The sequence below is a fragment of the Phlebotomus papatasi genome, chromosome 3 (assembly GCF_024763615.1).
Source record: "Phlebotomus papatasi isolate M1 chromosome 3, Ppap_2.1, whole genome shotgun sequence".
Taxonomy (NCBI): Eukaryota; Metazoa; Arthropoda; class Insecta; order Diptera; family Psychodidae; genus Phlebotomus; species Phlebotomus papatasi.
In genome coordinates, this window is record NC_077224.1 from 63,217,917 (window position 1) to 63,230,998 (window position 13,082).

Sequence of the window (13,082 nt, forward strand, 5' to 3'; positions counted from 1 at the left end):
TTATCATTGTAAGCTTTCTTAAAATTATTCTATCGTATCGTGGACACAATTTGCTTCAGGAACAAGATATTTGAGCATTCCTGATCAATGGACACGCTCAACTGACTGCTTAATTGCCTCAGATAAGTATGGTTAGGCAAAATCAAAAAGGTTCGTAGTTCTCTGTATGCTGAAGGTGAAATGTTGTGAAGTAGGAAACTAATCTCCAAAGTAGTTGGATCATATCGTCTTCGGTTGCTAACCATCAGATTAAGTTGATTTTTGATAAAATGAAGCTCTCCGACGTATATAAATTCCTCAACATCGTTTGTTGCATCAATTGCTCTATCTATAGCGTCTCGCGCCATTTCAATATAAAATGTGACACCCAAATCAATTCCCGTCTTATTGTTTTTGAAATAAGACATCAAATTAATCATTTGAGACCAATTTGTTAGAATCATGTCCTTGTGCATTATCCATTTCAAGCTCGTATATTTAATTTCCTTTCCGTCTTGAATTATTCTGATTTTCAGGTTATGATTCACGAAAATTTGAATTGGGATTCTCAGTTGTGATGGACTTTCATTTGATAAATTTACAATGTAAAATATCATCTGATGATAGTCTTCGTATACTTTATATTCCTTTTACATATACAGGAGTCGTTGCTCAAACACAAGTAGATTTTGATTCTCCAATAGTGTCTTGGATAAACGGTAAATAAAACTCTATTTGCACAAAAAGTCGTTGAAGTTCGAAGAATTCAAATTTAATTTCGAATTTTCATACTAAATTTTCGAACAAGGTGGGGAAAATTTATCAAATATCACACTAAAAAGCTGACAAAAGAGTTACTCAGTGATTATGGAGTGATTAAATACTGGGGCAAGAACAATAAACGTAGTTGTTTTGTTTTTTTCCTCAGGACAGTGAAGACCGTCAAATTATGACACTTGAGCACTTCGAAATTCGAGCAGGATGTAACTTCCGCCACCTTGCGAAAGTATTAAGAAGTAAAAAAGTCTCTTTTTTGGATCTTCAAATAGATTTTCGAATTTTTCAAGATCTACTTCTGTACGGAAAGATTTCATTCAAACAACTTAAATGCTAAAGCTAAACTAATAAACACAACCAAATATTTTTAAAAGTCTTTATTCCAGAATTTGATTACCATAATGGGCAATAATAATTAATAATAATTACTTATTTAATTCCTTTTTAAGAACATCCAATTTTGCCTGAAGGATTTGCATTTTTATATGATGTTCTTCCTCTTCTCTTTTGTCTTTTTTCAGCAACATTTCAAAAATGTAGTCTTCTCTTTCTTCTTTCCGTAAATTCAACTTAAAATTTTTCTTAGCAATCTTTTGCATTGATTTCAAATGACATAACTTCTCTTTCTTCATTGCAAGCATTTCTTGCAACATTTGCGAATCATTTTCATCTTTGTCATCTAGCTTTTCTATTTTATCTTGCTTTCTTGGTTTTTTTCTTTCGGGCATGGGTATAGGCAGTTTAGGCACATTCACCGGTGATGAAGCTGAAGATTGACTAGCTTCTATCTCATCGGTAATGTCCTCTTCTTTAGGTATCCATACCTCGGAAACAGGTTGAATAGGAACAAAAATTTCATTTTCTGGAGATGTGGATCTAGTAGATCCAGCAATATACAGTGGCGCTCCACTCATTCCTGACGTCACGGATTCAGAAGGGTGTCCTGCCACCTTTTCCAACTCCTCTTGTGTCATTATTCTAATCAATCGCTGATCAATTTCTTCAAACTGATTCATTAGAAAATTATAATCATAGTTTCCCGATCTTTGCATACTCGCATTTACGGCTTGGTATTTCTTGCTTGTTCTCCTTTTCCAATCATTGAGATACTGTTTCCATTCGGATGCGGACTTAGTTGATCCACGAATTGAGTTTAGTATATCTCCCAGCTTTTTCCATTCTTCCTTTATACGAAAGCAGAGATCTGGCTCTTTGCTGTTAAAGATACCAAATAAATTTCAAATGATATTAACATCTATAACAGAAATAGTCAACAAATATTTTCAGGAAGTTTCACGCCACTTTTGATAATTTTTTACTTTATGTAAATCCCACTGGTGAACAACGAAATAATAATTGTGAACATCACATTTTTATAGAGATGGAAGTGTTGCTCACATGAATTATAGCCTTAACGTGAAAATCTTCCATATTCCTCTCGTTCAAACCTTCCCGATTTGAGTTTGAGAGCTCTCTCCGGTTGAGGTTTTTCCTTTACCGATTCGAAGGTATATCAGAGAGAACTTACCTAAAAACCCGTTGGAAGTTCGAAAGTTTAAACCAAGAAGTTACACAAAAGTGAGCAAGTTCATCAAAAGGACATTTCATTGAATGAAATTGAAATTAAAATGTTCTTTTATCCTGAAATGCCACAAAACTACCCAAAAATTCACTTTTTGTAGCAATGTTGCTGACATTGTTAACGATTGAAGTGTCAAGAATATCGAAATTCGAAATGGCAGAACAGTCAGCGCTAAAACAGCTGGTATACGAACTTGCACTTTAGGCTTCCGGTAGATTTTCGAATAGGTTTGGCTTGGCTTGGAGTGGCTTTGTCTCTTCGAAAGGGAACTTATGACTTTATGTACTAAGGGAAACGTGCTACCTTCGGACAACTCACGCTTCGGACAATTCAATTTTTTCTCTATGTTCCTTATGGATTTCACCCATAGCTCGCTCTTTTCTGAAAATTTGAGGTATTGGACTAGCTATTAAAATATAATAGTGTAATGGTCCAAAATTACTTATAACACATTGAAAAAAATAAATTGTGCGAAGCTTAAATCGTTCGACGAAGGCTTCGAAGGTATCGTGCTTTCCCCTATGTGCCTCAAAAGTATTTTAGCAATTGTATATTTTGGATAAAAATTACTCATATGGTCATAACCAGTTCATTATCGCGCTTCGTCGCCAATTGGAACTGGTTCAGACTTATTAAAAATTCTAAGGCAGTCTAGCGAGCCCAAACATAACCTAATTCGATAGAGAAATATGCTCTCTAGAGCCTTTTTAGCATTTGACCTTGAAATCGTTATTAGAAATGATTCAATGGCATTTTCGTATATAAACGATATGCTCATTTACGCAATCACAAATTAAATAAAACAACCGCAAATGCAGTCTCATACAATCCCGGATTGTGATGTACAGCCTGTACTTCACGCATATACGGATAAACAACTCGACATCAAAAAACTTAAAACTTTTGATTTAAAAAGTCCTACCAAAATGTGTCTCCTGAGTAGATGAAGGCCGTAATACATATCTAATTCAAAATCGAGGGATTGCAATAATACAGTTCGCTCTGGAAAATTCGAGCAGTAAAATAAAAAATGCCAGCTAACAAATGCATACACAGAGCTCTTCGATATTCAGGTAACAGCTGTGAAACACACGAGAAACTTCAAAAAAATGCCCTATCTCGTATGGGCTTTTATCTGTCATTTTTGGTCCCAATCACCCGAATATTGGAAAACCCACACAGTAAAAAATAATTACTACGATTATCGCGTGTAATAGGCGATAATTGTTGTAAATTTGCAACGATTATCGTAGCAAACAAATATTTGAATATTCCTCCAAAATGTCTATTAAAATTACACAAAATAAAAGAAGAAGAAGAATGAATTCAACCGATAGTAGTTGAAAGTTGAACTTTTTGCAGCAATAATCGGTTGAAAAATTACTACGACAATCGTATTGATTCTATTACACGCAATAATCGTAGCAATATTCAATCAGTCGTTGGATGAAGTTTACGCCATTTTGTTGCATCATTTTATTACTATTTTAGTATTCATTACTACTATTTATTGCATTTGGGCCATTACCGAGGGTTGAATTTTACAAGTTCTGCAATTTAATTGATTCCTTTTCAATTGAAAGTTGATATTTTCAGTGGATGTTATTCAAAATTTCAACTAGTTAAATTCAACTAATAGAATTCAACTTGCCAATTTCATCTTGTTTTTACTGTGCAGTGTATACGAAAACAATTAATGCAAATGGCGATATTTTCATTTCCTAATACAGTAGAACCCTGCTATAGGCCATCGCTCTATAGTCCACAATTTATCGACCGTTGATTTCATAACAATGATTTTAAGTTAGGTTATGTTTTTTAGTACGCGACATGCAATGTTGTCATAATTATTTTAATATTTTTGGCAAACTTTATTGAGTAGTTGTGATAATTGTGATCCATAATGAATGAGAACGAGGACCAGTACCATAATCGCAAAGAAAGTGGAAGCCGTCGAGCAATTTCAATACTAAAAGTCGTTGATCATTTTAAAAAATGACATAGACTGTAAATAAATTCGTAGAAAAGAAATGAAATTTGTAGCCAAAGCAGTCAGCAAAATATCAAATATAATATACATACATACATTTGTATTTTTGTATTTGTGACTTTACGTATTGAACTGTATTTTATAAGTTGCAAGCCCCTTGACTGTTCTGTGCATAACGCTGCATAAGCACCCTCTTTTACACATTAAATGACACTTCTCTTATTTTTTCACATCTACATTTCTTGTTTATTTCTCCCTATTCACACACCGTAATTGCAACCGCGTTCACATGTCTAAAACTCCTCTAAAATCCACCACTGAATTGAATAGCTTAAAAAGAGCCTCAGAGCGAAATCATACCACACAAGAGAGAGAGAGGTGAGAAAAAAAATTTGTTCCCAAACTCTCCAAACCAAAATCCTCTGCAAATGGGCGTATTCCATGAAAATATTTGCTTAATTTCTTTCTCTATCTTTACCAGACTGTTCAGATGTACTTACGGTTTACTCATTAGATCCATATGGGTCTCGATATAATCCATTAACTTTTCTTTTTGTGAAAAACTTGCTCGCTTGTTTAGTTGTCGTGACATTTTCACTCACTCACTGTGCGTCTGACTTTATCAGCGACGCCGCACACTCGGGGTTCGGCTTCTCATTGTCGGTTTCCCCTACGATTTTGTCTCGTGAGTTTTCGGCATGCTCGTCGTGACTTTTGAATTGACAAAGTCAATTGACAAACTCATATACCCGACTGACCACGCAGCAATTTAGTACTGAAATTTAATCGCTTAGTAATATATGATACAGTACTTCTTTTATATTGCAATGTACTAATGAAATTTAATTTTTGAATTCCTTTTAATAGAGAGGTAGCCTGCTTTTTTTTGTAATAAGCAGGATAAGATAATACATTTTTAACTGACATGTCCTATTAGACTATACATAACGAATCAATCCAAGCAATATACTTATGTGATTTTTTTCTTACCAAGCGCCATATGCACATCAATCAAGTACGATGCAATTAATTTGTGGCTCTCTTATATAACCAAATCATCCTCCTGTGGTTTGTTTATAAAATAGTGTATTAAGTGTTTACACAAAATTGGTATAAAGCAAATTGAACTTTAACCAAAAAACATAAACGATTTTTCAGTAATATAGTGAAAAATACTTCAAATTACAGTATACTCTCACTCAATCGACTCTTTTTCAATCGGGCGCAAAATTTTGTTGACAATTTTCACGTTTAATTATGAAGCTAATTCGCTCAAATTCGCTGTAGTTCTTCCTATATTATCGTGATTCTTTATAATTGAGCGCTTTTTGTGGAACTTATAAAGGCTTTGACCCCCAAATCCATTGATAAACCGGATGACATTTTGCCCCAAATGCCCAATTGAGAGAGTTTACTGTAATTGATGTGATGTTAATTAAGTTTCTTTAAATTACGAACCTTCGAATTGGTCTTTTTAAGATTTGTTTAATAACATTTTTAATTTTAAGGCATTAATTTCCTATACTCCTTTTAGTTAATATCTTACAAGGAAAATGAAATGGAAATGCCAAACTCATTTAGATTTTCTCTAATTTCCAAGTCGATTGTATAAATCTTTTACACCTTTGAATATTGAAAATTATGACGTTCACAATACTTCAATATAATTGCATTGTTTTTCTATTAATTTAGTTTTCAGGGTGTATCTCAATTTAATGTATGTATCACTCTGTAGTTTTTATCATTCTGACTGGGACTGAGAAATGATTGAGCTTGTCTAACAGTTTTTGACTTCAAATATTCTAAAAAAAAAAGATAAATCCACTCATCTTGATGACAGAACAAAAACAGTCAATATAAAAAAGGATATAGCGTCGATTTAACAATGTCTCGTATAAATATTTTATCGCTTTTGGTGTCTCTGACATTTTCTCAATTGACTATACTTTCACAGAAAATGATTCTGATTCATGTTGAGTGGAAAATTTATAGGCAGTTAAAAAGTGATTGACAAAGGAACATAAATTTGAAGAAAAACAGGAATATCTCAAATTTTATTGTTGTACTTTTAATATCATCTAACTTCTTCTAACCATTTCAAATCAATATGTTACTGCAAGGATAACCCAAAAAATATACTTTTGGTATGTTTATATATAGCTTTATGCCCAACGCACAATAACTTTTGTTTTGTAAACATGTTTTTGACATTTTAATGAGAGTGACTGAGATTCAGATCTAGTCATCTCGCTCACTCTCATGGGAAATTATGAAAACATATTTAAAAACAAAAGTTATTGTGTGCTCGCCATTAGTGAAATTGATTGTATACTTCTATACAACAAAATAATAAGGAGAAAAATACAAGTTTTATCGCATAAAAAGAGTTTTCTTTTCAGTTTAAAATTAAGACATTTAAAACAATATTCCGGAATATTTTCTAAAAGTGTGAAAGAAAAACAGCAAAGCAATTAAAATAAAGTGTTTGCATTTAGCAACTAAAATGCACAAATTGAAAGACCTTTTTAATACAGCATGATGTGTCACTCCAACTTTTATAAAATTCTCAATTACTCTCAGGGGGCACCAGCCATTTCATGTAATTATCCTTTTTTCTTCATAGTATTTATTAAATTACATATTTTTCTCGTGCTAATAAGGTAGCTCACTTGAGAATTCTTCTTTTTGCTCTCTCGCAATTTTTCTTATTAATTCTTAGGCATGATTATTTATAAAAATACAAAACTTTATGCAATCAGTAACTTTACTTAGGTGTGTATAAGAGTATACCTAGAGGATATCGAAACAATGCAGCTCACTAAGTGCTATTAAAACACCTTTAAGGATAGAAAATGTCTCATTATCTAATTGGGATTCAAACCCGCAACATCTGTATTAGGCTTTCAAGCTTCGCACACTTGACATTTTTAGCAAATATTCTTACTGAATTTGACCTATCTACGACATATTCTAATAGCTGGCTTTAAATTGCATATTTCCTAAAAGAATTATTCAAATTCATTAAAGAAATATGGAAAAAAGTAAGAAATGTTCGAAGTTAGAGTGTATGCGAAGCCAGAAAACTTTTATCTATTTCAAAAAGAAAAAAAAGGTAAAGCGTCCTAGCTTTGCGAAAAGATCGAATTCCCGAGATTGAGCTCACCGTGAATTATTTTATAGCATAGTCTTTTGGTGCTTACTGATCTACTAGAGATCAAATTGATCAATAAATCACAAAAGCATTTCAAAATTAAAAATTGGTAAAGAAGTGATCATTTTATAATGTTCTAAGGGAAGTGTACCGCGGATCGGAATGTTAAGAGAGGTGTTCCATATTTAGTTGAAAATATAAGCCTCAAAGGACTATTTGATATTCTTGTATGTGCCAATTGGTGTATTAGTATTCCATTTAACTATATCTGACTATTTGCAGTTTGACCATTTACTAGAATTAAGAAAAGATAGGTGTAATTGCGAGAATGCACTGTGTTCCACGGATCGGAAGGGACTTAATCCAGTGTTCCACGGATCGGAAGGGGGTGTGCCACGGATCGGCAGACAAAAAATATTGACAATTTTAAATGAATTTGGTCTTATTTTTTTTTTTAATAAATTTTGCTATTTATTTCATTTCTCTATATTTTCGAGCTTAATTAGTTTAGTACAGTATTTTTTGAACTTCAAATTTTGCGATTTTTTTTCGAGTTTATTTTTTTATCGGCCTCCAGCTTCCTCTTCAATTTTCTTTCTTCCTGTTTTTGTTTCTTGTCTTTTTCACCCAGTTCTTTTTCAAACTTCTTTCTGAGCCTTTCCTGTCGCTTTTTTTGTTTTTCTTCTTCTAATATTAGTTTTTCTGTTTCTTTTCGCCTATGATACTCCTGCCACTTTTCAGACGTCACTGATATAGGAAGTTTTTCCTTTTTCCTGGTCTTTCCATCCTTACTTTTATCGATTATTGGCTTTGGCCAAAATAAAACATCATCGAAAACGTTCTCAACTTTAGTGGGTTGGATTTCAATCGAATGTTGAAATATTTCCGTCGACTCCAAAGCAACTTCCCCCGATTGCAGAACATCTTCTGCCCGATCCAGCACGCCTTCTACCGGCTTCAGGACTGCTTCTGACGGCTCCACGAGGGTTTCTGCGGGCTGAACGAAGCACTCCGACGGCTCTAGGAAGCCTTCTGCCGGCTCCAGGACGACTTCCAACGGATCCAAGACACCTTCCACTGGCACCATGACTTCTTCCATTGTGTCCGGGACACTTTCCACTGGCTGTATGATAATTTCCACTGGCTCAATAAGGACGTTTTCCACCGGTTCTAGGACACCTTGCACCGGCTCCAAGGAAGCTTCCACTGAATGTGAGAATTCTTCGTTCTGATTAATTTGAGTTTCCGCCACATTCAGAGAGTCTCCGATCTTAGGAACTGATTCCAGTTCATACTTGAACTTTTGCCATTCCGAAAATAAATACCTGTATTCAGGTGCTCCTTTCCATTCTTCAAATTCATATTCCTGGAATTGCTTCAAAACGTCCTCTGGAATGAGTTCCTTCAGAGCTCTCAAAATCGGACAAATTGTTTCAAGATTTTTGGCAGGAGATTCAATGATTCTTTGTTTGACCGTGGAAGGTCCTGCTACAATTTTATCTGTGTCAATTGCTTGATGATTGAAGGGAAATAGGCCGCAATGGCGGAAACCATTTCTTAGAATTTCCCTATTTCTAAGAGATCTAATAGCTTTCTCCAAAGTCGGAGTGAAATTTTGACGGCTGAATCTCTCCCTCGGGTGAGCCAATTGCCATCGCCCACGTTCTTTGGCCCATGCCGCCTTCAACGGGGAGAAGTACCCAGCATCCAGGGGTTGAATAATATGTGTGGAATTGGGGTACAGCACAATAATCTAAAAAACAATAATTTTAGTTTGGTAAAACTTTGATTTAAAAATAATAAAAACTTTTGAATTCACCTCAATTCCATGACTGGAGCAAAACTCACTCAGTGGGAGAGTGAGATGAGATTTGTGTCCATCCACATACAAAATCACGGGAAGCGGGACTTCGTTTTTGACTAACCATGGGTAAAAGGTGTTGGCGACGTATTCGAAGAAGCACTCTCCCGTCATCCATCCTTTGTCTGAGCGGCCAATCGCCCAACCGTTGGGAACCGTATTTGCCAGATGTCCAGGCACTCTTTTGTATGCGAAAATCACCAGGGGGGGCGCCATATCTCCATCAGCGGATACCATAAACAAACATGTGATATTTTCATGATCGTTTGCATATGACACCGAGTGGACTGATTTGGCTCCTTTCTTCGCCAAGCCTTTCACTCCCTTTGGGGACATTTCAAAACCCGTCTCATCGCAATTAAAAATGCGATTAGGTCCAATGTCCAAGAGCCCCCTCTCCGTAAGATATTCCTGGACCTCCATAAACCATGAATCCAAGTTCTCTCTTGTGATTTTTGCTCGTCTTTCACTCAAATTCTGTACAATTCGCACAGACACTTCTGGGTTTCTCCTTAAAAAACCATTAAACCACTTCCTTCCAGGAAGGTTGTTACTGAATGGTGTCTGAAGATTTTTGTTTTTCACCCAGATGCTAACTGTATCTTGCAGCTCTGATTTGACGACCGGAAACCCGGTTTCAGCTCGTTTTATAATCCACTGTGCCAGCTTAGATTCCTCGTCTTTACTTAATACAGGTGCACCAGCGTATTTTTCTTCTGGCTGTTTGCCGGAAAACTTATCGCTCAAAGTGCTTCTGGGCACTCCGTAATGGGCAGACACTTTCGATGCGGATTCCCCTGCCTTCATTGCATCCAATGCTTTCCGCAAAGCTTCCTTTGAATATTGTAACTTTTTTGGCATTTTTTCACTTTGTATTCACAAGAAACTTCTAAAATATTGGATCTTTTGAAACTCACTAGGATTCTCTCACGACAAAAACATAACCAAAAATAGTCGTGCGAATGACATTTGAGCTCGCTGGAGCGCAATTTCCAGGAAAAAAAATGTGTCGATACGAGGAACTGAGGGAAGAAAGTGTACTTGTAGCGAAAAAATAATTTATTTTCAATATTTTCTGCTGAGATAATTAATAAAATTCATTGATTATGAAATTATAATGACTGAGGTCTAATTTTATGATCTACACAGGTTTCTAAATTATTTTAATAAAGTATAATTCCTAATATTCTGACTGCCAAATTCTCCTGTAAAATTTTAAGAAAGTGGTGAATGGCGGATTTCTGGCTAAGACTCTGACACAGATATTTAATAAATGAGGCAAATAATAACAATTTTCTTGGAAACTCGAAGAGAAATTTAGTTTTGTAAATTAAATATGACCTAACGTAATGCATCTTGCTAAAGATAATTGCTATAATGCAGCGAATAATTTTCAAAAATTCATTTTATTTTGGGGATCCGATACGCGGGACAGCCTTCCGATCCGAGGAACACTGACGATCGCTGGAACATTTACCTTATAATAAGTTAAAAGTATACGGACAAACAAAAATGTAAACAAGAGAAAGATAAGTCATTCTAGGATATTTAACCGATTTATTTACTGATTCCAAGACCAATTAAACTTTGACTTTCGAAAATTCAAGATGGTGATTTTTTAGGTTATAGGTATGTTTGGACGAAACGTTCGTCTGGACCATCTTTAAAACATATCCAAAGATAAAAGAAATAGTAGGAGCCGTTTTCGAGAAAACTACAAAACACTACTTCAGAGAGGATGCAGGGGGTGAGGAAAAATGAAAAACGTCTAGAGACATCGTTTTTTTTGTATTAGCAGTCACCGAAGACCGCAACTTGGTATCTCTTACCAAATAAGCTCTAGGACGGTGACAAGTTGAAAAATGTCAATGATATAACTGCTCTTATTCATTCCTTGAGTTTGAGCATTAAAATTATTTCACAAAAATAGTTTCCAGTGGTCGAACATGCATAATTGAATGCTTTGACATCTGTCAATAATATTGAACATTCTAATAACAGAAACAACTTTTAAATGACAGATATGCGAATTTTATTCTAAACTACTGAATGACTAGTTCTAAATGACTGTAAGTACATTCATGTATTTCTGATTAAACGAAGTAATCATTGATGTACGACTTCATAAAATTATAACAGAAGTTGTTAAAAAAAAATAAACGTTCAATTATTTGAAAGATTTGAAGAGATTCTTTTACATATACAGTAGACTCTTCGATATCCGGCTGACTGGGGGACAAAATGACATTTAGGTATTTGAATGATCAACGGTTTTTCAATTTTGTGCAGTGTGAATTTATTTTCTGTCTGACAAAAAAAAAGAGAATTTTCTTCATGGTGTGCTTATGTTTCATTTTTTATCACAATTATGTATTAAAAACTTCGATACAATGTTAATAATACTTTAATTCACTCTGGACAAACTTCATGTTTAGTGAAAATAATTTTGAATACATCAACCGCCAGTTTTTGGCAGCTGTCACCCGGATATCGAAGTGCTGGATATCGAAGAGTCTACTGTACCGATACTGAAATAGTACAAATAAATATACAATAAATAACCCGGCTGTCCATTTAGTTATACAGAAAAAAGCATAGCACAACAATGTTCAAGCTTTCACCCAACTTATTTTTGTTTTTCTTGTCTCCAGTTATGTATATTTACGAAAATGTGAATTGCTAAATGAAAATATTGTCTTGAAGAAATATATGACAAAAATAGGAAAAAGAAGCAAAAAAAGGAAAAGACAAGAATACATTTTTGCTCTATTTGAAATGTTATACACCATTTAAGATCCTATGGCAATATGAAACAACACAAAGTCTTGTGTCCTTAATATATATTAAACAGACGCTTCTGGTAATTCTGTCTTTTCCACGAACATGAAAAACCATATATTTCCATGGCAGAAAAATCTTATACTGCTACATCTAGCAAGTCACATATTCATTCAGAAAAATAACATTTCTGCTATATATTTTTCCATAAAAAGAGACAACATATCGTATGTTGTACAATATTCTTCACCTTAACATGAAACATGTGATACATAATCTACCCATATTAATCCCTTATTTTGTAGGTTATGTTTTAGTACATACATGTTTGTATAATTCAACGATACGTGTACAATATTTGCAGTGAAAATTGGTGTATATAATATTGTCTATTTATGTAAGTTAATTGCTCACCAAAATTATCCTACATCATTGCTATATTTTCTCCATCTAACCATCTATTGTTCGTCCATGTTGGTTTTGTTGTATCCAAAACACGAATAATAATAATTAATCATGTATCTAAGAACGGGAATTGATTGTAAATCAAACAACATCTCATAACAGTAAACACTATTCAGATTGATCGACAAATAGTTTGAAACCAAATTCATTTGATAAGGACAAATTTTAATGTACTCCGATTCTATTCTTTATTCGAATATTATGTGAAACGGATTTTATAAAAAAAAAAAAAACGATGTAGGGTGGAGTCTACACTTATGGACAGCTTGCAAAAAATCTTAAGTTATTCCATAAAACATATTTAAAAGAAATGACAAAATTTATTAATCACATCATAAACTAATAATTTTATGACTTTTCGAAATCTATTTTAGGTCAGTGAGAAAAAAAAGGGTGCGATTAACATTTTTTCCTCAGAACTTCAACACTTTTTAGGTGTAAAAAGATATCAACATTTTTTAATGTTAATTTTACACCTTATTAAGGGTAAAACTAACAT

At 34.0% G+C, this 13,082-nt stretch overlaps 2 protein-coding genes across 24 annotated transcripts in view; both read right to left on the reverse strand.

Moving 5' to 3' along the window:
• The window catches only part of LOC129807149 (1-phosphatidylinositol 4,5-bisphosphate phosphodiesterase classes I and II), a 204,609-nt gene that overhangs the window by 71,119 nt on the left and 120,408 nt on the right, over positions 1–13,082 (reverse strand). The window lies entirely within an intron of this gene.
• LOC129807152 (uncharacterized) lies at positions 1,119–4,998 on the reverse strand. Its single transcript, XM_055856233.1, has 2 exons — positions 4,829–4,998; positions 1,119–1,971 (listed from the first exon to the last, which is right to left on the reverse strand). The coding sequence occupies exons 1-2, from the start codon at positions 4,918–4,920 to the stop codon at positions 1,182–1,184; spliced, it is 882 nt and encodes a 293-aa protein (XP_055712208.1). The 5' UTR covers positions 4,921–4,998; the 3' UTR covers positions 1,119–1,181.